The sequence below is a fragment of the Xiphias gladius genome, chromosome 18 (genome assembly GCF_016859285.1).
Source record: "Xiphias gladius isolate SHS-SW01 ecotype Sanya breed wild chromosome 18, ASM1685928v1, whole genome shotgun sequence".
NCBI lineage: Eukaryota > Metazoa > Chordata > Actinopteri > Istiophoriformes > Xiphiidae > Xiphias > Xiphias gladius.
In genome coordinates, this window is record NC_053417.1 from 9,633,053 (window position 1) to 9,660,845 (window position 27,793).

At 38.0% G+C, this 27,793-nt stretch overlaps 1 protein-coding gene across 1 annotated transcript in view; it reads left to right on the plus strand.

Moving 5' to 3' along the window:
• The window catches only part of celsr3 (cadherin, EGF LAG seven-pass G-type receptor 3), a 118,139-nt gene that overhangs the window by 44,835 nt on the left and 45,511 nt on the right, over positions 1-27,793 (plus strand). Inside the window, exons 5-15 of the mRNA XM_040152676.1 lie at positions 2,469-2,691; positions 6,263-6,378; positions 7,409-7,497; positions 7,820-7,834; positions 8,390-8,547; positions 11,412-11,575; positions 11,960-12,085; positions 13,349-13,518; positions 14,407-14,592; positions 16,946-17,056; positions 17,259-17,427. Coding sequence (XP_040008610.1) covers positions 2,469-2,691; positions 6,263-6,378; positions 7,409-7,497; positions 7,820-7,834; positions 8,390-8,547; positions 11,412-11,575; positions 11,960-12,085; positions 13,349-13,518; positions 14,407-14,592; positions 16,946-17,056; positions 17,259-17,427 — 1,527 coding nt within the window. The remainder of the gene's footprint in view (positions 1-2,468; positions 2,692-6,262; positions 6,379-7,408; positions 7,498-7,819; positions 7,835-8,389; positions 8,548-11,411; positions 11,576-11,959; positions 12,086-13,348; positions 13,519-14,406; positions 14,593-16,945; positions 17,057-17,258; positions 17,428-27,793) is intronic.

A 27,793-nucleotide genomic window follows, 5' to 3' on the forward strand; every position in this document is an offset into this window, starting at 1 on the left:
TGAGGACTCTGCCAATGGGTACTTTGGCATCTAAAAGCAGCACAAAGAAAGTGCCAACAGAGACAGCTACATGATGAAACTCAACATCCTCGAGGGCAGGGGCAATGATCCGTGTGTGTGTGTGGGTTGTGTGTGAGGGAGAGACAGAAAAGGAGAAAAGAGGGGAAGAAAGACTGCTTTTTAGAAATTGAATGTGTGTTTTTATCTTTGTTTGAGAAAGAAAAAAACTCTGCATTCATTATTAACATGTATACATTTAACTTGTTTATTTGTTATCTTACTGTGCGTGTGTGTGTGTGTGTGTGTGTGTGTGTGTGTGTGTGTGTGTGTGTGTGTGTGTGTGTGTGTGTGTGTGTGTGTGTGTGTGTGTTTCGAGCCGTCAGCAGGTTCTAAAGTGGGTCCTTAAGGAGCCATCTGTCTTAAGGCTAGTTTCAAACCCCGTCTGCTCTGGTTATATGAAGGGCACTGGGTGTGGGTGTTTTTGTGTGCAGCTGCTAAGTATCAGACGATATGTGAGTCCAGATATGCTCAAGGAAAGTTAAAACCAAAAAGAGAGAGTGAGCATGTACTCCTACATACCTTTTTTTGTTGGTGATTGTGTATGTGTTTTTGCGTGTGCGCACGTGTGTGTGTGTGTGTGTGTGTGTGTGTGTGTGTGTATGTTGCGTGGGTTTTTCTGCCTCCTGAGACACTTCAGACTGTGGCTTGTTTGACTGGCAGCCAAATCTGTGTTTATTCTCATCTGCAGATTTGTTCATGTTGTTTTTTGTTTTCAACTCACTTCTAAAGCGGCAGAATCGCAGGGAAAATACTAGGCTTCCAAATACTGTCCACTGAGTATCTTATCGTTTTTTTAAACTCAAATTTTGATGAGTTTTTTATATGCCTGTATTCATTTGAGGTATGGTAAAGGTTAGTCCTCTGTAACAGTTGCTCTTACTCCTTCTTGTCAGGAATCAGTACCCTGCTGTGTCCACTGTCTAATCAAGGATTAATTTACATCTAAAGCATCTGGTGAATGCTGTTCACTGCCTGAGAGGAAAGGAAACCTGCAGCACTCTGTTAAGCTGCTGACTTCAGAAAAGAACCAATGCTTTATAGCTCAGGGCCATATCAAAATACTCATGTTAAGTAGCCTCCTTCATAGCCAACAGAATGCTCCGAAGTGAAAGACGTAACACAACCTTTGCTGAGAGTATTGACGGTCCTCACAGCAACAGTGACTGTGAAAAGCTGATTGCATTTCTGAAAGTGTAACTTGTGACATTTCAGAATAACTGAAAAGACATGGTCAGCTTTACTGTTGTTTGTTTGTCGAGCCTAATAAGTTTTTCAGATGGATAATTACTTTGCTGTAAACAAATCAGATTGTGCTCTCTGATTCACAGATTTTAGATACTGTAAGTAAGTAAAACCATAGCAATGCATGTCTTGGTTATTTTTATAATGGCCCTCGTGAAAGAAAAAACTTACAGCTACATTTACTTCTGGATCTTTATTAAGGGCCTTTCAGAGTTTTGCTCAGCAGTTATTAATTTTACTCAGTAGTTAGTAAGCTGAATTCTTCGCTAAAACAATCTAACTCAGCAATTATCAAGCATTTCACAAGGTACAGTAACTTGACAATTCAAACTAACTTAAGCGGTTAAAACGCTAGACCAGCAGTTAACAGGCTTGGTCAACACTAACTCTAGTGGTTGATGACCTAACTCACCAGTTATTAAGTTAGTATGTGAGCACGTTAAATTGTGACCTTTGTGTTGCCAAAATTGTTAGCTAACATCTACCTCACAAACTTGCCAGCTTCTTGACAGTTATGGAGACCAAAAGCAATACAGTTTTGATAGTAACCTCAATTGATACAAGGTCCATATTAGATGTTATAATTTGGCAGTAGCAGTCTTCTCTGAGTAGGTAATGCTATAGTTGGGGAAGTAGATAACTTGGTCATGAAAGAGTATTTTAATACTCTTTGGGTATCGCTCAAATAAGTTGTCAGGGTGAGAAAAATGTTATTTTACACACTGTATGACGATGTCTGATAAATAGTCAGTATCCACTTCTCATGGCTCATTTAACTTAGCGTATGTCATGCATATAGCCTAATGAGAAAAATATGAAAATTGTGGCAATATTTTGACTGAACTATAATTTAAATTCAGCGTGTAAACCTTGGGATCTTGACTGGAATGTAAAGTGAAGTTCTTTGGGTTTGAAAAACGCTTGGCTGCACAGCATGTATTTGTTTTGATAGACTTCCCAATGAGTGCAGTCAGGTCAGAAATTATGAAAATGTATTGTCTAAAGTGTCTGTTAAACAAGCTTCAAAAGGGGCAAACTGTCCAGATACTGATTGCAAAATCTGAGTTCTGAGTTTCCAGTGTCACTGTGACAGTTTTATTACAGTTCCTACTGAGGTTCAATATAGGTTGAAATAATTTTTTTACATTTATATTTTTAACCCCCAGGTGACCGATGTGAATTTGACCGGCGACAGGGAAGGTGTGTGCCAGGTGTGTGTCGCAATGGAGGGACATGTCGGGAGCTTTCAGGTGGGGGTTTCCGCTGCGAGTGCCCTGCAGGAGACTATGAGCATCCATACTGTACCGTCACCTCCCGGTCCTTCCCACCCAAATCCTTCGTCATGTTCCGGGGCCTCAGACAAAGATTTCACCTCTCTATCTCATTAACGTGAGTAGATTGAGTAAATTGGAAATTTTATCATCTTCTTGTTTTTGTTTTTCTTCTCTCAATGTCTATATTTGACAATTCAAATTTCAAATTTTGTTTTAAGTTTTCCTGTTCTGTCATCCTTTGCTCCTTTCTTTTCTTTCAGCTCCTATCTCTCTTCATCCAATATAACTCAGACAGAGATCCATGACCAGCCCTCTTTGATGCTCAGTGTTAAGAGTTTCTCTCCTCTTTACTTTAATCAATTTATTTCACCTACGTCTCAGAGATCGATCCTATTATTCATGGTTTCTCTCTCTGCTACCTCCACCTCTCTCCACAGCAAGAAGTGCAGTTTCTCCTCTGACTCCTCTTTCATCCGTCAATTTACTGGTTTCAGTAACATCTCCTCTGCTTTCCCTCTTTCCACTTTCTCTTCTTAACTCACAACTTATCATCCTTGTATTCTCCTGTGCTCTCTCTGTGAAGGGGTCAGAACTCTTATTTTTCCAGAAAAGTAATCTCCCCATTACCAATCCAGTCGAAAAACAGACTTTTAGTGAAAGTTAGTGTGTCAATTTAAATTCAAATTAAATAATCTATTGCACCTTTTCCTTATAAAAAATCTTAATGAAATAGCAGAAATGAACAATTTTAGTAGTCAAAACAAGGCTTGCTCTCAGACCTTTTGCTTTGAACCTGTTTAGAACATTTATATTGAAATTAGTATTGTTTTGTTTTTATCTGAGTTTAAAATTTCCAGATTTTATGAATAGGGCAAAGACCTACATGCGACCCGTAGAGAGACATGACTGAGAACAGATTTGCATGGATTCTTTTGCATGTAATCCTTTCAATTTTGTTTTTGCACTACGTAGCCACAGCCTTGAAGATTGTTTTGTTTGATTTCAGATTTTGCACCTGGAGATAAATGTAATGTTAATTTCAATGCGGTTGGTGATCTTCTCCCTCCTTTAGGTCCTTTGTCTTGCTCGCACCACTGCCATCCTCTCACTGCTGCTCCCTTGCCTCTTGACATACTGAATGGTTTTCTATGGGAGATCTGAAGTGGTCCTTAACAGTGGTCATGCAGGGTTATGGGACGGTTGCCATGGGTGATGTCGTTTAATGATAGTTGCAAGGGAGACGTTGCTCATGGGGTTGTTGCTATGCTGATGCGACCACCATGGAGTGGTTGCTATGAAACAGTGAACACACATGGTATTCTTGCTAAATGAGCTTCTGTGCAATGTTGGTACGTAAAGGTACTACATATGATTTGTTCCATTGATTAGCGACCACCAGTATAGTAGTGATTGCAAGTCAAAGAATGAAATGGGATCTGACTGTTTTTTTTCTTGAGGAAAAGCTCAATGTATGAGTATTTAAGAAGTTTTGTGTTAACATTTTTCCAATGGAAGACTCCAATATAGGCAAATGTTGTGGTGGTGATGATGGTGGTTGCTGATGGTTTAATATCTCAAACTTGCTGGAAAACTCTGGGCAAAAAAAGTGAGCAATGTTCTCTTTCTTTTCAACAACTACAATCAAGGTGTCCTTGAGGTAGACAGGGATGTAGTTATGAATATACTGAATGGTCTTTTAAAGCACAGCTCTGCTCCACATTGATTAAGACACATTCACATCTGGGACCTTCAGCCTTAGTCAACTGGATCAACTATAGATTCTGTTCAGCCTTGCTCTAGAGAACTGCATTGGGAGAGTTTGCATTTCAAGACACTGAAACACATGTAATCTAAACCCTTGATCCAATTCCTGTTGTTGCTGGTATGATGGGTAATATGGCTGCTGTATAGAGCTATGACAGTATAAACATGTCTTTACTGCCAAATTATGAGGTATTTTCAAGTCAGCTGGGGGAGAATGTGTCTATGAAGGTGCTGATTATCATGGAAATGTTCCTTTTCCTCAGCTATGCTTGGAAATGCCTCTAGCTGCTGAGTTAAAGGAATTTAAGGAATAAAAATTCCAATGTATACATGTTTTACCTTAATTAGGTTTATTGCTTTCAGGAAAAACAGTCACTTCATATTATTGTTTTTTCATATGCAGTTCTTTGGCTTCAGATAATAAATTTCATAAACAATAAGCACACTAACAAGAACAGACATGTTGTACATATAACACGTGCTCTTTTGCATTTATTTACTCTTTATTTACAGCCTCTCTGCATTTCCGGTTCACTGACTCCACTCACAGTCTCCATTTATTCTGGCAAAGTTCAAGCAAAATTATTTTTCAGCTATTTCTGGCGGCTAAAAGAGATTACATCTGCATACTACAAGATAGTATGCCATGGTGCTGTTGGAACTACAGCGGAGCAAACAAGACAAATGTCCCCTATTGAGAAACCCCGGGTTTTTTCTAGACAATAACAACATTCTCAGATAACGGGGGTATAAAGCTGTCATGATAGAAATGGTGATAACATGCTCTTTTCCCCGGTACAGTTCCTTTTCATTTCCTTACACTACTGTATTGCAGTAATTTATCCATTGTTAAAGCCACATTGATCTTTGGTGTATCTTTAGGCTAAGAATTCAAAATGCAGACACTCTTAACCCAACAAAACAGGAATTAGCAGGAATATTTTTCTTCAAGGGCTCGGGCTTAAGCCACCAATTCATAAAGCAGCAAGCAAAAGATTTTAATCACCTCAGCTCCAAGGCTGCTCTTCTGTATCTGAACCTGACCTCTGACAACTGTCAACTCACTTATTTTTGACTCACTAGTAGGGTGGAGTTATATCCAGTTTTTGACACTTTTAAACTAAAGAGAGCATAACCTAGAAGACAATTTACAGAACCAGCAGGTGTCAAGTGTAGCAGTTTTGATATCAGGAGTGCACAAATGAGATATTTATACCCTCAATAATGATGTGTAATAATAAGTAATTTTAATACCCATAAATTGCTAATTTGAGTGCACAAATTTCAACTTTGTTGTTTTTCTTCAAAGTAGTGACAACAATTCCACAGATTTTTCAAAAAAATTGGTTCTATATTTTCAAAACAAGATGTAAGTGCTTTTTAAATTGGATATTTTCTGCAGTGGGAATCTTGACATCTGTGCTGAAGTATCAAAAAAAATAATAGTGCTTTTGATCAGGCTGTGTAAACATGGCCCATACTTAGCTGGCCTTGCTATGGAAAATAGAGTAATTAAATTGTAATTAGAAACATAAATATATTCATATTTATAAATATATATGAATATATTAGAATTGCATGAAGATTGCCCTGAGCAGCTTGAGCGAATAGAAGGCTGCAGCAACATGGTTTATCAACTGCGGTACATTGTGAACTCCCTTTTATCTTCCATACTAAGCCTGTTTGAGTTATGCTTGAGTTATGTCTTGTATTGCTCTCTGTGTCGGGGTCAAATGTTGTATTAACCAAGCCAAGAAAATGTATGAACGTGTCATAAATTATTACTTAAGTAATTTGTATATTTTCAGGATAAAAAAATGTAAAAAAATATAGTTGACATATAAATATTCTCATATTGCATACAGTATATTTATCAAAAAACTTATTATGGACAATGGTTTCTCTTTGTGTGCATTTTCTAGTTTTGCCACCCTGGAGAACAGTGGTTTGCTCTTCTATAATGGACGCTTCAATGAGAAACATGACTTCATTGCCTTGGAGATCCAAGAAGGACAAGTGGTGCTCAAATATTCCACAGGTACTGTATCTATTGGTGTGTGATTGTGCTTGTGTGCTCTAGTATTTCTGTATTTATGAGGACCATATATTCTCATAAGGTAAGCCTTCAAACGCTGTGTATCATTGAGGTTGTCTTGTTTAAGTCCATGCTGCAGACAGAGAGAAACACCACCGCCATCATTTTACAGAATTTTTTGAGTAAATATGTTAGATTAGGCTAAATTAGATTAGATAGTTAAATCCCAGCTGGGGACTTCAGCAAACAACAAACAATATACAGTACTTTAGCTAAAGGGCAATCCTGTTTTAGTTTTCCCCTGCTTCTTCACCATGCTGACCGTTTCCAACAAATTTAACAGTAGCAGGCATATTGCTTTAAAAATCATTAATCTCCCTATACCAGACCCCCCATACTCCAACAACAGAACCATCACATGCATTGCACTGACCATAACAATGTGACACTGATCCCACATTGGGAGGAGTTTTGTCCCCTCTACCGTAGCAGTCTTAAATAAATACCTTGCTGAATTCTACATATAAATGTGTGCATATATGCATGAGCATGTGTACTCATGTATGCAACTACAGTATAAGTGGAGATACAGGAAGGAACATGAATGAGAATGTGCATATGTATTCGTGTCGTGTATTAGTATATTTTTCTTGTGAGACTTGAACATGTGCAGATTGTGAAACCAATTTTTCCTCCTGGGACAATAAAGGCCGTCTATCTACTTATGGCTTCAAGGAGTGAATGGTGTCAGTTAAGGTCTTCACAAACATAATAAGTACAGAAGATGCAGTCATTTGTACATATTGTATATGTTTGGTTCATGCACACGTGAAGCTGGAAATGTGAGCTATATGAAAGAGAGATGAACATTGTAGGGATCATAATTTAGTTTTTTGCATAAGCAAAATAAGTGTGTGTTTATAAACAATGCCATATAAAAACAAATAAAAAGTAAACTAATAAAAACCCATCTTGCTAATGTGTTATGTAATCATTACTTGCTTATGTCTTGACACAAACTTCGTCACTGCAGGTGAATCATCCACCCAGGTGAGTCCCTTCCTGCCTGGCGGTGTGAGCGATGGAAACTGGCATACAGTTCACATCCACTATTACAACAAGGTGGGTTTACATCTCAGTTTGTTTGTGTGTCCTAGACCATTTTGAATTTTTATCTCACTTTTGATCTTACATTTTGTGCTACTGTTGTCTTCTTGATGAGTTATCGTTTGAAGTTTTGGAGGTGTTTTTGTTATACCAATTTTTACTTCTGATGCGTCTGCAGAATAGTTTCTCGGCCTTCACACCAACAAAGCACTTTGAATTAAGATAAAATGCTTGTGTGTGCATACCTTGTTGGGGGCGTATGCTTGTCACCATTTTATTCATGCATATTCTCCACACATCTCCTTTAATTTTCTTCATGTTCTTTCATTTTCCTCAGCCAGCTACACGCTATGTGAGTATGAGTGTGTGTCAGGGTGCACATACACTTCTTTCCTTGTTTCTTTCTCTTCCTTTCTTTTTCTCCTTCTGTCTTTTTTCACCAGCAGACAGTAAGTGAAGAGTGAGTGTGATGTCCATCTTTCTGATTCTATTTCATTATGTTCTTACCCATATACAGTGTCTGTTGCTTCTGGTCTTACTAACTCAATTTTTGCCCTTTTCTTTCTAACACAATATGCAGTAGCAGTGTAGATACTGAATATAGTCTGAATAGCTGGAACTGTTCTTTTGTAAGTTATCTGTAGTAGTGAATGACTGCAGTGGTAGAAACTCTAGATTTAGAAAAAGCTGTTGTATTTCTTGCATGTTTTCTGGGGTTATGTTGTTTCTTATTTTCTGTTTCTTCAGACTCTGTATTCAATCTTTGTGTGTGTGTGTGTGTGTGTGTGTGTGTGTGTGTGTGTGTGTGTGTGTGTGTGTGTGTGTGTGTGTGTGTGTGTGTGTGTGTGTGTGTGTGTGTGTGTGTGTGTGTGTGTGTGTGTCTGTCTGTCTGTCTGTCTGTCTTCAGCCTAAGCGCAGTATGAGTGGCGAGGCTCAGGGTCCGTCAGATGAGAAGATTGCTGTGGTGAGCATTGATGACTGTGATACGGCCTTGTCACTTCGCTTCGGTACGCAGCTCGGAAATTATAGCTGTGCAGCACAGGGCAAACAGACCAGCAGCAAGAAGTGAGTTTATCTTCCTTTAAAAGCTCCATCTTTTTTCTGTATTTATACCTGTGTTTTCATTAAATGTAGTGACTTGAAGGCTCCACACATCTGGGAAATAGAAATAGAAATATTCAGAGAACATGTCTCTGAAATGGTTACAGTTACTATTCATCTGGTCCTAAAAAAACAATTACAGTTGCAGTCAATCTTGGAAATGTCAAATATGACCTGCAGCATGAACACAGATCCTAGAATATATGCCATAGTAAACCAGACACTCACAAACAAAATTAATCTTCAGTAAACTACAAGATCTACTGCATGTGAGTGAAAGGAATATATAATTCTTACATATATTAGTGCATTTGTCATATTATCTGTTTATTATGAAACTGGCCTTACAGATAGTGGTTATGTGTTGTTAGTGTAGTGGTAAGACCTTTAGTGAGTGGAAGTAAGTTATAAAAGGTTGCCATTTCCCAAAGAATTTTCCTATCACCTCATACCGGTTTTTTCCAGTTTAAGAAAAAACTGAGAGAAAGTTGGTATGTAATTTTATTGCAAATCAATTCCTTAGTTTCATTTCTGACATTTATGATCTAGTCAGTATGTGTAGCAACACACTGGCCAGCTGGCAGCTGTTTATAGGTCACAGGTATAAAGAGGTAAATCATGTGGAGTGACCAATGGTAGCATTACTATGATGCGAGATATTGGCTTTAATTAATAAGATAACTGAGGATGTGCACACAAGTCTGTAGCATAAAATACATTGTGAGAGTGTGATTATAGTTTATGTATGGACTTTTTCAGCATTTAGAAATAACACATATTTATGCACTGACCCTGCATACAAATGTCAAGACTGAGTAAGAGGTAATAAATAACAATACATAGTTATGTAAATAACCATGTATTGTTATTTATTACTTATTGCCTCTGTCTTGGAGGGCACATTTCCCACAAACTCCTCATGTCATGATAAGCTTTTAGCTATTTTGTTTGTTTTCTGCCCCAGGTCTCTACTGTGACATGTATAATAGCAGTTTCTGGCTATCGTGTAAAAATAAATGCATGTTAAGATGGGACAGGGAGAGTCTAATTTTAGTGTCTATGTTTTAAATTCTCAGCTTCACAGATTCACAGTTTCATAATTTCAGCATGGTTTAAACAGGCTTGTAAGCTGATCATCGGTTTGAAATGAAAAGTATGTGTAACACTCCATTTTGTGCATATTTAAGCAGTCTAATCTGTTAAAATCCAGCTAAAACTTTGACTGAGACCGTTGCTGTTGCAAAGGATTTTCAGGGAATGTCAGATCGGGGTGATGAGGTGCCTGTGGAGGAAATCTGTGGGGACCTAAGGCTTTAATGAGGCACCGCTGTTTGAGGTCTTCATGCTCCTTTATGTCTGCCTGTATCTCTACTCATCGGCTCATTCTGACTAGTGTTAACGTGCATTTCTTTTCATTACTGTCTGCCAGTCCCTCTCCCTCTCTTGGTGTCTCTCACACACTCTAATATGTATGATAGTTTTGATTTCACTGCATTGCTTTAAGTGTCTGTTCTGTTTGACGTTGTATAATCTTTATAGTTGACTCTGCTTGTGGTGTGTGTCGACCAAACTAAATGTCTATATGTACAATATCAGGTGCATAACAGGCACACGCTGTGTATACACACACATGCACTCAAAAAGCTGTCATAGTGTTGATGCCTGGCCTTGATTGTGTATGGTGTAATCACTTTGGCTGTGTTCTGTCAGCGCTAAGTGAGGCTGATAGAAGAGAAGACACATCAAAGAGGAAGGCCAAAGACCAACCTTCAACACTCTCTTCCTCTGTTCCTTCTCCGTTTCTCCATTAACAGCTCACCCTCCTCTTACCCAGTCTTGACATCCCCTTCTAATTACGATATTTGTTGATATTTGCTGTAACTTGCACTTAAATCTCTTGTTTGTTTGACTTGGGCTCCTTTTGTCCCTCTAGCTTCCCTCAATTCATATTCCACAAGTGTTTATTGGCTCTACATATGGCAGTTGTTGTCAAAGCAAGCTAAAAAGAAAAATCTCAACTTGCATTGGAGAAACTAAAAGATAATGCTCTCAGAATGACAACACAACTCTTTCTGTCTCTTCACTTTTTCTCACTAATGCAGTCCCATAACTGTTATTTGGTGTCTCTTACATCTTCTTCCTCATATTGCCCGTGTTTATTTCTCTATACCCATCTTTTATCTGTCTTGTCATTCGCCTTTACACTCACTCTCTTGATGTTTGCTGTTATTCACACTTAATCTCTTGTTTGTTCATCTGCCTCCCCAGCTGCCTCCACGTCGCCCCTTTGCTGATGCTATTTTTTTCCCTTTTATTCCTGCAAATCTGCCAATTGTTGAAGTAACCTAACATCTACCTCCTTTTATTGCTGGCTTCTCTTTCCTTTCTCCCTCTGCCTTGTCATCCACCTTTACCTTCTCTCTCCTGATAGTTGCTGTAACTCAGATTTAATCTCCTGTTTATTCATCTGTATCTCCATCTGTCTCCTTTTCTTTCTCATCTTTTAAATTTCTCTTTTCTCCTGCTTTTTCTAATTTTACCCTCAACATCATCATCACCATCATGTCATTTCTCCTCAATATCCACTATTATTCTCTGATTCTTGTTCCTTTTGACATGAACCTCTGATGACATATTTAATCTCTGGGTTTGTTTAATCCCTTTGCCTCTCTCACACCCTCTTTTTGTGTTTTTGCTTTCCTCCCTTCCTTCTTCCCTCTCCTCCCTCCTCCCCTCCGTCATTGACGGATAATCCTCCATTCCTTCCTTATTCTGCTTTCCTCCTCACCTTATTTACTCTTCCTCCTCCTTATCTCATCCTCTCTCAGGTCTCTGGACCTGACTGGTCCCTTGTTTCTGGGTGGAGTTCCCAATGTACCAGACAACTTCCCGTTTGGCACCAGGGAGTTTATCGGCTGTATGAAGGAGCTGCACATTGACAACAAACCACTGGACTTAGCTGGATTTATCGCTAACAATGGAACCCTCCCCGGTCAGCACTGCCAACCATGTTTTTCCTCGCTAAAAAAACACGAATGATGAGATGACACATTTCTAACACTGAGGGTTTTCACAAAGACCCGTTGGTCCTCGTTTTATTAAATAAACAGATACAAATTCTTGTATTTAATTGAAGCATCTCTGTAGGATTTGTGTCCTATAAACCATGGGTGGCCTTTAAAGATGAATTACCTCTGAATATGCACATTTGTAACTGAAGACCATTTAATACAGCTAAAAGTGTTAGGTTTTAGCATCATTACTTATCAGATATTCACTGCATTGCATTCAATTTTATGCTTTTGCGCTACACATCATGGTGACACATTTTTGAAAACTTCATCGATGATGTACCTGTCTCTGTTGCTTCTTATAGGGTGCAGTGCCAAGCTACCCTTCTGTAAATCCAACCCTTGTCAGAACGGAGGAACCTGCAGGGTGAGCTGGGAGACTTTCTCCTGTGACTGTCCCCTAGGGTACGGAGGGAAGGACTGCAGCCACGGTGAGAGGCTATGTGATTTTATTTTTATCCTATGGTCCTACAGTTCATGTTTTCACTACTGGCAGCATTTAACAATGTCACATCTGTCGTGTTGCTTTGTTATAATTTTGAATAAAAAGTGAGACCATGGCTGAGATAATTGGCAGTTTCTGTTTTGTGCCAGTGGTGATGAGAGTGGTCATGTTTTTAAAAATGCAAAACAACGGCTCTGATCTTCAGTGGCCTTTATTTATTTGCAGTAATTATATGCCCAATTAATTAGTGAATAATTTATAGATTTTAAAATGCTCCAGGTAACACCTTTAGACTTGTATAGTTCTTTGTTATTTACACATTAGTTGAATAACAGAAATAAGACTGCTGTTTTAATGGGCTCGCTCATACGTCAATAGTTCAGATTCAGCCTTAGTCTGTATATCAGCATATTACCCTCGGTTCCAGTCTTCCTCATTTTGTGCTGAGCCATCAGCTGTAGGCTTTTAAAGTATGTGACTAAAGTGAGTGCATGAGTGGAATGCATTTCATGGATAGTTAGCCGGGTGAGTATACCCCTGTTTTAAAGGTATTGACAGAAAGAAAAATGGGAAATAGATCATTCCCTTTTTATTCAGAATAATTGCTGGAAACTGCAGCGCAACACACTGAGACTAATAGAGTCATGAAAAGTTACAGCACTAAACATGTGAGCTAGTTGTTACACAATGGATATCTGTCTTTATTTTCTGTGTATGATTGGACCTAGATAAACCCTGAGTGATTCCCCACACATACTGTAAGTGGACACCGTATCCCAGGTGGATACAAGATGAGAGTTTGACTCATTTATATTTACTGACATGTCTTGATTGCGAGCACAGATGTCAACCCTTGGGGGAAATCATGTAGCAAAATGCGCTTGTGGGATGAAATTCAATTGTGTTTTTATCACGATAAAATATGACTTGTTTTCTGCTTGTGCGCCTGTCAGTCTTCCTCATTAACAAATATTAGGTTTTTAAAATGATTAGTTCACAGTTTTTTACTTGGTTAATTTTTAGTCAAAATATTTAGCATTTTTTTACAATCTCAAAAAACGAAGTGGGTCCAAAAACATAAAATATACAGTATGTAAAGCAAATTTGATGCACGTTACCTTCTTTCTCACAGCTAACAATTCACAAAATCACATCCGAGCCTGATAAATAACAGTGACATTCTTTTGCATTTTGGGATATTTCAGCCTCTACTTTTTATTCGTCCTCCCTCTCTCACCTTCCACCACAGTGATGCCACACCCACACCGCTTCCTCGGTAACAGTGCCCTCTGGTGGGACCTGAAGAACGACGTGACCATCTCAACGCCATGGTATCTGGGCCTGGTGTTCAGAACCAGAGCACGAGAGGGGATGCTGCTGCAGGCTCAGGCTGGCCAGTACACCAGCCTGCTGTTCCAGGTGCGCGCGCACACACACACACACACACACATACACACACCAAACACACACACACAACCATGCATAATGACGTAGAAGAAGTCATTTTGAGAGTTTGTGTTAACAATGGTACTTCTGAAAACAAGGCAACATTTCCCATAAACCTGTTGATTCCAATTGTAAATGAGATTGTTGTCAGTGCCTCTCTCCCTCTCTGGTTGATGATACTTTCAGGTTTGCTCTGCTGAAGAGGATAAACATAGCAGTGTTTTTTTTCTTTCTACCTGCCTTTCATCATTGGCAGAAGCTCTGATAGCTTTAGCTTCACTTATGCCAAAACATAAATGGCAACACCTTCTTACTCTTTTGTACCATAAACCAATTATTATTGTTCTGTAATTAAATTCTGCACCTTTTAGGCCAAATCTCATCAGATGGCACATGATACAAAACGCTGTATGTAATGTGCAGCGGTTACGTTGATTATGGGAATTATGTCTCATAGTTAATGTGGTTCTATTTAGTGTTTGAATACTAAATTATCAACCTCTATATAAGACAAAAATCTCAAGTGCTGGTATTGTCCTTGAAACGATGTATTGTTTAAATTTGTGATGCTACATCCAAAGACAGCAGCCAAGCCAAGTGAGTGCAGCCAAGACACTGGATTTCACGCTCCCACGCGCACACACATTCACAATGTTTCCTCTTACCTACCAAGAAGGTTATTTTAATCCTTCACTGTTTTGAGTCAATCATGTTTCTTCACTCTTTGTCCTTTGCTTTCTTTTTCTCTCTTTTTTCTGGTGTTTCGCTGTGTGTGTGTGTGTGTGTGTGTGTGTGTGTGTGTGTGTGTGTGTGTGTGTGTGTGTGTGTGTGTGTGTGTGTGTGTTACTCCATCTCTCTCAGGTGATAAATGGTCAGCTGGTGTTCTCGGTTACCCGCGGTTCGACCAGACCAGTGCGTTTGCGGTTGGATCAGGTTCAGGTGTCAGACGGACGGTGGCATGACGTCCAGCTGGAGCTGCGAGATGTTCGCAGCGGCCGTGAGACACGCTATGTTGCCACGCTGCGTCTCGACTTTGGACTCTATCAGGTAAAAGCCATGATACAAATCTTAAAGGGAAGGTTTTTAGGACAGACTTAATGTTCCAGCAATAAAGACATAAATCGTTAAGCAGACTGATACAGTGGAAATTGTAAGGGCAGCAAATTAACTCATTTTATAATACCGTAAATGTAGTATTTTAATAAAGGTCAAATTTGCCCTACAAGCACAGATGTAATGAATAACAAGGTTTTTCTCATATCTGCTTTACAAAATCAATAAGACTTAATTTCCCTTAACAGTTAATTTCTTGGCGTCCTTTTTTCCCAACACTACCCATAATAGATTCATAGTTTTAATTAACCATGTTCAGTTGGAATATTGGCAGTTTTATCCAGCTCTAATTCTTGGATTTGATTGAATTTGGCTTTTTGAAATCCTCTGATAGACAACCTATTCAGTGTAATCAGTAAAGAACTTTAATTAGAATTGAAAAGAATTTAATATGAATGAAGGCAAGAAATCCTTTTTAATATACTGTAAGTCAAAATATCTCCATATACACAGACTTCTACCTCACCTCCTGCTTTGAGCCATTACGGTGAAGGAGAACACTGCAAATTATATTGATATTAGCAAACGATTTACATGTTATTTCACTTTCAACCTTTAAATCATATTTTTGTCAAACGTTATTTTTTCTGTGAACTGCAGTAGTTTCAGATTAGGGCAGATTTATTCTCTGATGAAGAAATTTAATCCAGATTTAAGAAAAATCTTGAAACAAGTATTATACAAGTAAGTGCATTTCCGTAGGAAATTAGTCTCATACAAATATGTGATTAAAAGACTGGAAATGACATGATATGTGCTCCTAGAATCTTAATTTGGGGTCAGCTGGGAGGATAAACCTTGTGAAAAATTATCCTGAAATTCTCTGAAGTTGTCTTGTGCATAATGTATCTGCACTCAGTTGTCAGCAGTCATACTGTTGGCTCTCTCCCGTAATACACTAGGAACACTGAAATGTTGCGAATGAAATGGTGAGTCAGATTATAATCTGAGTAAACGACACAATGAGATATACATTCACATTTCTCATTTCCTCCTTTTCTGCTTCACAGTCCTTAATTTATTCCTTAATACATTTTTCCTTTTCAAGGAGTTAAGTTAGGGACACACACACACACCAAGACATTTAGCATGTCATCCACTAGGCACACGCACAAACATTCACAACACACAGATTTTCTAACCCTGGATGGCCCCAGTAAAATGTGGGCCGGTAATCCTAGTTCCCCTAATTTGTAGTGGATTATGTCAAATTATACTGGATGATGTCTTTGATGTGTGTGTGTATGTGTGTTTTGTATAATGTATGTACATATGTGACGGTAACATGCACACAGAAAAGCAAGCACAGTTTCAGACTCTGTATTATTGCCGTTTTTGGCTTTTTTTAAGCAAAACAGCAGTTTTTTTTTTCATGTGTTAATTCTTAAATTATTTGCTAGCAGGTTAAGCCTTTTATCTTTTTGTTATAGTTTACTGGGCTATTTTTGAAAGTGCATTCGGTAACTCACTGAGTAAATGGTGCAAGAAACATTTTTAAATATGAATTTATTAAACATTGGAGCAGCCAATTAAACATTAATTACCTGTTAAATTGTTTGGCATGTGTGCAGCTCACCCTCCATTTTCAGCATCTTCCACTGCTGCTGAAATGGTGATAAATGGGGCCCATTGATTTTGTTTTCATGGCTTTTGCGAGCTAAGTTGCCTGTCAACACTGCTTCAAAACACTGTCTGTGTTAACAGTTGAGCACTGACCTTCTCACCAGTGACTGCATGTTATTGAATAAAGTCAATCATTGAGTGTGCAGCTCAAAAACTATTTTCCATCCTGTTCACACACTCCTTTCCTCTCCTCTCCTCCACTCCCCTCCCTTCCTTTCAACCGACAAAAGCGTTATAATAACCTGACTCCTCAGTGATGTAGTGGTAAATGAAAATACGGAAGAATCACGACTTCCAGTTTGTGATCAGAAAAAAAGGAAAAATCGCTTTCACAAAAGACTCTTCCTAGCTTATATCCTTTAATGGTGTAGACTAATAAAAAATGAACTTCTCATCATATATTTTTTCACAAAGCCTGTGTGGCATATAATCTCCTTCCCTGTGACGCATTTATACCTTATACTGTACGTCCTAACTACCTTGATATTTCATATCAAATAAATTACAAAGTTCTTCTACGTGGTTGAATAATGGTATTTAAATGTGCTCCTTGTGTATTTTTGTCCAGGTTATCAGTTTTTGCCTACGGATGTTAATGATAATAATCTTTACTCTTCCTGTCTTCATCTGTCACCCTACCTCTACCTCTTTCTCTCCCCATTAGGGAACAGTGATAGTGGGAAATGAGATTCATGGTTTGAAGGTGAAACATCTGCATGTGGGAGGAGTGCTGGGCTCTGGAGAGGTTCAGAACGGGATTAGAGGATGCATACAGGTGAGGATGGATGGATTGAATTTTTAATATTTATTGATGGATGGGTGGAGCGAAGCTGGAAATGTAAACAGATACAGTAATTGATGGAAATGTGCTAAGAAATGAGTCTAGGGTAGACAGATTTCAGTGAATGAATAAAGCTGTCAGTTTCTTTTTTTAAAATTATCTTTAACATCAACCTCTCTTTCTTGTCTCTCTGCAGGGCGTTCGGTTGGGTGTACGGCCTGATGCCCCTCCCCTGCCCCGCCCATCAAGAGCTGTCAAAGTGGAGAGTGGCTGCAATGTTGGCAACCCCTGCGTCTCGTCTCCGTGTCCTGGCCACAGCCGCTGTTCCGACCAATGGGAGCGGCACACCTGTGTCTGTGAACCTGGTGAGTGAACAGAGTGATGATGTTAGGTTCATAGACATGGTTGAAGGTGCTGTCATTGAGGAAAGGGGCGTGATGTGTTTGCTTCCAGTCGTGAAAGGACTTGGGATATCATGACGCTCTCTAATGTCCAGCCAGTTTGAGAGATGGGTTGGGTCTGACTTTTCCTTCAGGAAAAATAGCTTAGATTCTCATTTATATAACTGTAGTGCAGAATAATTACCAGCAACAGAGGAGGAGGGATGTGACTCGGCTGCAGTGAGAACAAGGACAATGAATGAGGTTAATCACAGTGACAAGTGTTTGATAAGAAACTGTGCATTCTAAAACTTATTCAATATTGTTGTTAAGCTGCAAGCCATGCTAGCTTCTGCAGTTTACAGACCACCCTACTTTTTGTTCTGTTTGCTTTTTGTCATAGTGCGAGACAATTTTTCTCTTGCATCGTTGGTTATATGTTATTCTTTGAATAATGACAAGTTTCTAAAAACAACAACAACGATAAACGTAAAACGAAAAATATGTAAAAAAAGGGTTTTTAGATATAATAATAGTTTAAATTAACTCATATTAGGAAGTTATTGTTAAAGTTTGGTAAAAACAATGTTCCTTTACTGATATTACCTTTTAACAACACCTCATTAATGGGATGTTACTAAATAGTGCTTAAATGATTAGTCACTATTAACTATTAACGATTAATCTATTAGTCAATCGACAGACAATTAATCTGCAAAAATTCTGATGATGGTTTAGATAATTAAATCTGAGATCTAAACATCCATCTTCTAATTTGTAGGGATTTCTGTTTTTGTCTGTTTTTACCGTATTTCAGATTAAAAAATAGTTTGTGGGACAAAACAATCATATTGTGTCATTGTGTTTTGACATTGCCAATGAATAACTTAAATAAACTGGCCAAGTAACAAAGCGAAGAACAAGTTTCCACGTCAGTCATATAAGTTAAGTTGTTTAAAAAGTTAATAAGTTTAAAAAACGCTCCCACTATTTTGCACAGTCTGGACATTGGATGTTAAAGAAAATAGGTGTGAGAGGAGAAGGTGAAAGAAGTCAGCTGACTAAGAGAGAAAGAAAAAACATCAAAAAAGTTCTCATTGCCCTGAAACCGAGAGAAAGAGAATGACTGCAGGATAACTTCCAAATTCTCCTTAGTCAGGTGAACATAATGAGGCAGAATTAATGTGGAGGAGAAAAACCTGATTAAAAGAGGAGGGTATGAGTGGAGAAGTATAGGAAGAGAAGAGAGAGGAAGGAAAACATATATTGCATACCAAAAAGTGGAGAAAGAAAGAGAAGAGAAAGAATAATAGTAAGATGAAAAAGAGGCAGCGGATGAACAGATAGACTGAAATTATTAATAATTAATGAAGAGACAGAGGCGTTTGACAGAAAAAGTGTAAAATAAACACCAAAAGTTTTGAGGCAAGAGGAAAGAAGAGAAGAAAGAGGCCACAGGAAAGTCAAATCAAACAGCCTGAAAGCACTAGACACATTTGGGAATAGATCCACACACCAATGGCATATATGTACACAGAGACACACAAATCATAGAAGTGAGAGAAGATTAACATGATAGATGCGCACGCAGCAGAGAAAGAAGGGTGAAAGTAAAGGAGAGGATTTAGAGTGATATTTGATAATTATTTGGAGCTTCATTAGCAGCTACTGATGCAACAGCTGCAGTTCAGTTCTGAGCAGAGATGATTAAAGGAGATAATTATTTATATTTATGATTAAAGGAGAGGCGAGACAAGGAATTGGATAGCAAATTAAGAGAAAAGGAACCACATGAAAGACAAAACCGAGAGAGAGAGAGAGAGAGGCCGATCCAATTTTTCACATTAATTTGTGAGGATATCGATCCTCTCTTCTCAACGTCAATCACTTCGAGCTGCCTTTTTATTCACTTTTTCCAAAAACTACTTTCCTCATTTTCCGGTGAAACTCAAATATTTCCTCCTCATTTGGTGCAGTGTAATGTAGAGTTAGCTGATTATTTTATGCAAAACATTTGATAATGTTCCAATGTTGCATCTGCAGAAAACAATGGAGATAAAAGTGCATTATGATTGCAAATAGTTCAAATAAAACTAAAACGGCAGTAATGCAGCATTTAACTACATGGATATTGCATTAAAAAAAAGATGATGTCCCTCTACTCTCTAATTCCTTTCTTTGCATGTTTTATTTTCTGCTGTAGGCTTCTGAAGACGTGTACTGCACAACTTATGGGAGTTTCATAGTTACATATAGTATACATACAGTTATTTTACCACAATTCATTGTGGCGAAACAAATTGGGATATTTCAAGTGTTGTACTTCTCAGTAATTTGGTTTTGTCCATGTAGACTCAGGGCTTCATTGTGGCTTAAGTCTCATGGCCCATGCAGACATTTGAAGCTGAAATAAAATGACTAAAAACTGTAAATATAAACATTTCGACGTCACTGACTTTTCCCTTGTGTTTTAAAAAAGAATATGCCATTGTGCTCAAGTGTAGGGCGTGATTGGCCAGCCACATTGCTGCCACAAAACAAAGAAGAGCAAAATAGTTTTCGGTTCTAATTATCAGCTGCAAACGGCACCAAAGCTGCTTCTACTTTGTAATGTAAAACTGCAAGCCAGGGTGTTTTTTTTTTAATTCAAATGATTAAAATACTTGTGGTATTTTGTTAGTTTCAGCTGTAAATGTCTGCATGTACGGTAAGACTACCTCAGCACTTGAACAAAACTGCCTCAACTAAATGCCTCCTGTGCACTGGCTACTACCACAGTGTGTACTTTCAGATGATATAAGAACGTGAAAGGGAAGTTGTTCAAGAAATTAAAGTTGGCAAATGAGAGCATGAGATTAAAGCGGGGGTGGAAGGAGTGAAAGAGGAGTCAGTGAGAGAGTGTGTGTTACGTGGTGGATATAGCTTGTTAAAGTGAGAGCGCCTCAGGGCTGGCAGCATGGTAGAGGAAGCAGAGAGGCGCTGCTTTCCCTGTAGCGTCCTGTACCAGCCCGCAAGCTAATGCTAACATCTTGACTTATTAACATGGAGCACAGACTCAGAGAGAGCATGCATGCATACACACACACACACACACACACACACACACACACACACACGCACACACCAAGTCCTACCCCTTAAACAACCAAAATGTCCTCACTTTCCCAAAATGTCCTCACTTCATAAGGACTATAACTCAACTGGTCCTCACAAAGAGAATTACACACACACACACACACACACACACAATGATTCGTTCACACATACAAACACTCAGAGCACATCAGCAAACTTAATGTGCATGCACTTATTTACTGTAAACACACACACTCGCAATCTCATTATCATTATATTTCATCAGCACAATGAGCATTAAAAACTGTTACACAATGAATGCCGCTTAAAGACAAATCAAAGTTTAATAAAGAGAGAGAGAAAAAAACGAAGAGAGAGGTGCACTCTGAATAATTCCCTTTCATGTGTGTGTCTTTGGCTGGTACTGAAACCAGCCTAATGGGTCTCTCATGAAACTGACAGCACCTCTGATTTGTGCAATACAGCGTTCTTGAAAACACACAGACACACACACATTTACATACACGCACACACACTTAGAAGCGCGCACGCACACACATACACACACACAGTGAGACAAGGTTCTGCATGACAAAGCACAGAGACATCTGCTCTTTCATCTCTTCACTATGTGTGTTTCTGTGTTTATGAGTAAGTATATGCAATATGCAGTAAGACCGTGTGTTTGTGTGTGATTATGTGACAGTTGCTGCCAGTTGCTACAGGCTAGTTCCCCGAGTAAAAATTTGGATTTAATATGATAAATTACAGCCATGTTGATTTATGTCCGCTTGAGTTCCCTGAGCTGCCTAAAAACCAACACAGTCACATGCAGAAAACATATGTTCAGGGTTTGGGAACCAACTTTCATAACTGCTTTTACTTTAGTAATGAGAGATTGAAAACAACAAATGCCAAATAAATATTTCCTCAGATGGAGTTTGTCAGAAAAGTGCATTGTCAAGGTTTTTTTTGGGGCGTGGTGCGCAGCTGCAGTGTATTAAGCTCAGTCCCTCCGGAAGAAAGAGGGAGAGCTCACCTATGAATGTCATTTATTGATCAGCTTTGATATCCAAACTAGAGATAGGTATAACTTGCATGTACAAAACTCTTTTATGCTTACACATTGCACACTTTAACAGATTAAGTTTTTTTCTCTGTGTATACAACTTCTTTGGGGGTTGAGGAGGTTCTGCAAATCTTTGGGCTCTGAAGCCTGTTCAGACCCATGTAGAACACATTATTGTCAAGATATAAATAAGACAGTTATTCTCATTTCCTGCAAAGTTGACAAGCTTGTGAGACAAAGTTTTAACTTGACAAAAACAAATAATATTGGCAAAAATCCTCATGCATAGTTCACAGTAGATTCTAGGTAAACCTCAATACCAGAAAGTTTCATAGTAGATATTTTGTGCAAATACTAAAGAATTATCAGAATGCTTTTTTTTCCCTGACCGTTGTAGTATACGACTGTAAAAGTCAGTGTCAGACTGAGGATACAGTAATCGCATCACACTCACTGATATCTTTCTATATCTGATAATTGGAAGATAATGTCACCTTAAAATTTTTCAAAAAATTACCCCCAGTCAACAAGTTAATTGGTTATATGCAGTAAAACAAAACAATTAGTCATACGAAACCACACTGTCAATATCTGAGATTTAACCTCAAATAGAAAATCAGTCTGTTACAATCCTGGAGGAAATTATCGCCACCCCTGAATTTTAAAATTAACTAATTTTGTATAAACAGAATATTTAATAAAATGTCCAAAGGTGCTGAACAACAACTACAAAATGCTTTCATATAGTGAAATAGAAAATACAGATAAAAATGTAAGATTGAAACAATTATTGGCACCCTTCCGATGAATTTAAATTAGTTCTTTGAACAAAATAAAAAGCAAATAAGACTCATCTGTGCTTAATTTTCAGTGTTCACATGACCTTAATTAACCAATGAATGATGGTTTTACTGCATAAAAATGGGCTGATTGTTTCCAGTTTCTTTTTCACAATGGCAGAGACAAGAGAGCTGCCTGAGAGCATCAGAAATGCTATTATCAGCAAACATAACAATTCCAAAGGCTAAAAGGCGATCGCCAAAGATCACTGTTTCAACAGTTTGTGTTGTTATCAAGAAATTTCACAGTGTTAAAATTGTTAACACACTTTCAGGACGGGCTGCTAAGAAGAAATTCAATGTCTGCGAAGGTTGGTGCAGATTTAAGAAAAAACACCGCGTAAGACATCTAAAGAGCTTCAGGCTGACCTGGAGCAATCCGGAGTGGTGGTTTCAGCCTTTACCATATGCCACACACTAAATCAAGTAGGGCTCCATGGGCGAAAGCGATGGTGGAAACAACTATTGAAAGAAAGGCACAAAAGGCAACTATCATAGATAAGCCGTAGTCTTTCTGAGATAACGTTCTAGGGACAGATGAAACCAAAGTAAAGCTCTTTGGGAATGCAGTGCATCAATTTGTTTATAGGTGACAAAATGAAGCCCATAAGGAAAAGCAGACCCTACCTACAGTAATACATGGTGAGGTTCTATCATGTTGTTGGGCTGCTTTGCTGCATCTTGTACTGGAGGCTTTGAACGTATCAAAGGAATGATGAAATCAGAAGATTACCAAGGCATTTTGGGCGAAATGTGTTAGGAAGTGTCAGAAAACTAGGTTTGAGGCGAAGGTCTTGGGTCTCTGAGCAGGACGACGACCAAAAGCAAACATTCAGCAGCACAAAAGAATGGCTGAAAAGGAAAAGATGAACTGTTTTAAACAGGCCAGGAATGAGTCCTGACCTAAATCCCAAAAAACCTTCGGAGGGAGCTAAAATCTGCTATTGCAAAAAGGATTCTTCTAACTTAAAAGAGCTTGAATGCATAGCAATGGAAGAGTGGCAGAAACTACCAGCAGGTGCAAGCTTCTAGATGGCTACAAGAAACGTTTAGAGGCTGTAATTGTTGCCAAAGTGCTACAACCAAATATCAGTGAAGGGTGCCAGTAATTGTGTCCTGGTACATTCTATGTTTTTATTATTTCGCTATTATTCAAGTTTTGTTTCTTAAAATTTTCTTTTGTTCAGTAACCTTGGACATTTTATTAAAACATTTAGATTATACAAAATTAGTTAATTTGCATTTATTTCTGAAGATATTCTAAATTTTGTACTTAAAATCCAGGGATGCCAATAACTTCTTCCAGGACTGTATATGTCATTCTAGAGTGCATGGTTGAACCAGCAAAATATCTGCCTTTTAGCTGTTACATGTTCCATTTTTTCAGCAGCTGGTTGCTAAGTTTGCTCGTCTGCCATTTGGTGCTGGGCAGGTAGCATACAGTGGGTTAATTAAAGCTTTTCCACTGAAAACAGCTGCTGGAAATGTAGTTGATGAAAGTCATGAGACAGAACCATACAGTAAATGTGCTGTAAATCGAAAAACCATGAGGCAAAAAGCATACAAAGACCTGTAGAGCTGCAGAGTTTGTTGATAATTCTTTGTGGTTCATCACTGCGAGCCACCACTTTCACATAACACATTGACATTGGACTTTATGTTCAGTGCAATCATTGGTTTTTCCCACCAACACATTTTTAGTGAATACTTTTGATATCCACAATCTTTCCACTGTCAGAAAGAAGACAGTTGGATACACAACAGATGACTGGATGGTTCAGTGAACAGATGACTCATCTGTCTTTTCCCTCATCGTAAAAGTAAGTCTTGTGGAGAAGTCAAGCTGATGTTGTGTTACAGTGAAGTGTAAGACGAGAAGCTGTGAGTCACCATGGATCTGTGCACAGCTCAAGAGGCATAACTAAAACACGTGCGCGCACACATGATTTACAGCTCTTTGTTCTTACAGCTTCTCTCTCTCTCTCCCATATTTTTGTGACAAAGTCAGTGTCATTTTAAGTGTCTGAAAACAGCCAAGGCCATAGTCTCTCCTTCAGTTGCCATGGTGAAAGTGTAAAGATGTATAGGGCAGATTGAAAATGATTTAGTGCGCGCGTGTGTATGTTTGTGTTTGAGAGAAAGCGGAAGGAAGTGGAAAACAACAGAGTTAGAGAAGGAGAGTGGGGGATCATGAGAGAACAAATGAAAAAACAGAATGCTGCCACTGTTTGCGTGTGTGTGATCCGATAATCATACCTATGTGTATGTGTTTGTATATGGAAAGAAATCGTGAACAATAGCTGTGATTATCTTCACTCTTTAGTTTGTATAATTCCTGAAATACTTTCAAGCAAGACAAAGAGAGAAAGAGGTAGATGAAATTAAAAATCTGTGTATGAAAGTTTGAGAGAAAAAGCAAGGTCAGTGTGTCTTTTTTGCAAATAACAGTATGTATGTGTTTGTAGTTTCACAAAGAATGGAAAAGGCTAGAGAGAGAGAGAGAGGCATAAGAATACTGTAGGAGTCACTGGAAAGCTTTTGTGTGTCTAAAGCTGCAGCCAAGGCCACAGACTTGAAAAGAGAGTGGTTTCTGTATTTTCTATAGACAAATGCATGAAAGCAGACCTCACACGTATGTCTGCTCCGGAGGGAGGAATTCAGACCTCCGCTGCACACACACTTCAGTCACACTTCAATCTGTAGACACGGCCTTCTATTCAAAGCTGTAAATTAAAAAGGTTGCCTGAAAGCAGAACTCTGAAGGAGGGGAGAGGATTTTATGTGAGGCAAAGATTTTTGTTGTTTAGAAAGTCAGTGATCAGTGTGACGCTCTGGGTAAAATGTGATATCCTACTGCAAAGATTACATTGTTTTTTGTTTGTTACTTGATGGTTAGTATTGATATAGTATTAAGATGAGTGTTTCGTGTTTGAGCAGTTATGTGGCTTTTAATCACTAAGAAGAATATTTGCATTATGGACAGTTTCAAAAACCAAAAAAAAGAAAGTGAAAACCCAAATCTGTATTTAAAGCACACGCAGAGCCTTTTTTTAAAATAAAGATTAGTACTAATAGTCAAAATTATAATTATAATTATTGATATCTTATTGCAAATACCACCAAAGATGTAATGATGTGTTCATGATGACATTAAAATACATGTCAAAATCTCATAATATCTTGACATTAAATTGTAATTCAATGTATTTATATTATCCTGGGATTCGGAGATGATTATTATAGAAGATTTCACGGGTCATTATGTGATAACATTTGAGTATTATTAAGTTTAGTATTATTTTTATGAGTACAAGTTAACTTGTTTGAACACATACAGACACTGTATGTCTACTGACTTTGATGAGTTTCCAACTAGTGCCACTAGCAGGTTGACATTGTTGGTTTTTAGTCAAATAGCTCAACGATTATTTGATGGATGACCATGAATTTTGTTAAAGATATCCGTGATTCCCAAACAAATTAATCCTACTGACTTTGGTGATCCTCTGACTTCTGATTCCTCCAGCGTCGTCAGCAGGTCAAAGCTTTCACTTATCCTGTGAGATATTTCAGCATCTGCCACATATATTGATGTCACCCACAAGATGAATTATAATCGCTTTGGTGATTCCTTAACTTTTTATCTAGCACCATCATCAAGTAAAAATTTTAATTTGTGTAATACTTTGTTTCATGACTAATTACCTGTAAAACTAATGACAGTCTCGTCAGCCTCATTTGTACTTTCTGTTTATTGCTAACTAGCAAATGTTAGCATACTAACATGCTTAACCAAGATTTTGAACCTAATACATGCTCAACATGTTAGCATTGTTCTTGTGAGCATGTTGGAAAGCTGATGTTAGCATTTACCTCAAAGCACTGCTGTGCCCAAGTATAGTAAAGCTACAGAGCCACTAGTATGGCGGTAGATTAGTTGAGTGTAGCTGTTCTTTATGATACCAAACTGCTCTTGATGATGGTTTTAAAGTAAAACTGAAAGCTTGAGACTGGAACAGTGTCCCTTTTTGGAAAAACCTTACTCTTAAATATTGATATGTATTAGTAATATGGTATTGGTTCTTGCATGCTGTACTGTGGTCAAAATTGGTCAAGTGTAAACATTTGTCACTAACATTTTCTTTACATTTTCTGGCATGTCTTACCACATTTAATGCCACAATCAAAACCAAGATCAGCTGTATCATTTAGATTCAGTGTTACTATGTTATTAGCAATATTTGCCAAACTAGCCTGTAATAGTACATTTTAATCCAACTATTAATACAAGTCCTTTAAAGACTAATTACAACAATTACATATGTTCTTTTTAAATGAAAAGCAGATCTGGGTGAAAGACCTTTTTTATTTGAGCTAAATACATCCCAAAGTGTGTGTGGAGCACTCTGCTTTAGTCATTAGATTAAAGAGGGGTATTATGTGCTGGCCTGTATTACCATATAAGAGGCAGGTGTGTTTGTGTGCAGTGTCTGGGGATTGCATTGAAGTGTATGATGGATTTGTTCACTGTGCTGCGCCAGACCCACTGAAGTGTACAGTGGGGATGTGTGTGTTGTACGTTTTTGTTTTGAAGTGGCTCGATTAGCAGTGTTGAAGTGTGCTGTCTTTGCTTTCACCAAGGCAAATTTCTATGCTATTAGGATAAAGGGGCATTTGAACTTTTTCTCCAATGATTTCACGTTTTTACACCTGATTTTTTTTCCTTGTGCACTGTTTGTACCTGCAACACGCTGCTTCAAACTCACAGGGCTATAAATATGTATTTATCTCTGAAAATTCATTATTATGGCTATTATAGATAGGAATTATCCAAAATTTGCTTAGACTACAACTATTGATTATTGTAATTATCAATTAATGTGTCAGTTATTAATTTTAGAATTATTTGATATGATTAATTGTTTAGTCTATAAAATGAATGAAAATAGAGGAAAATGCCCTTAACAGTTTCCCAGCTCGAGGTAACGTCTTTAAATTAAAAAGGAGCCAAAGGAGGAACTGGAAAGATCACGTTTGGCTTTTTTGCTTGTCAAATGACTTAAAAACTAATTGAATATTGCAAGGAAAAGTAACAATCTATAAAATTTTAAATGAATACATTTGCTGCAAGGGTGATCAAAACCATATGTACAATTTGTTCCTAATATTTCAAAAATAATAAATTATTGATAAGTCCTACTAAAGCCATATTTTGTGCTTTTAAGATCTGTGTGTCAACATTTCATAGATGGGGCTTGTCAGAAATCACATTATATGACCGTACAGAGATTTTTATGACATCAAAAACAAATTTTCCTTCTTTTGTTTTGAGATAAAAAAACCCAGTTTTTGATATTTTAATTTAGAT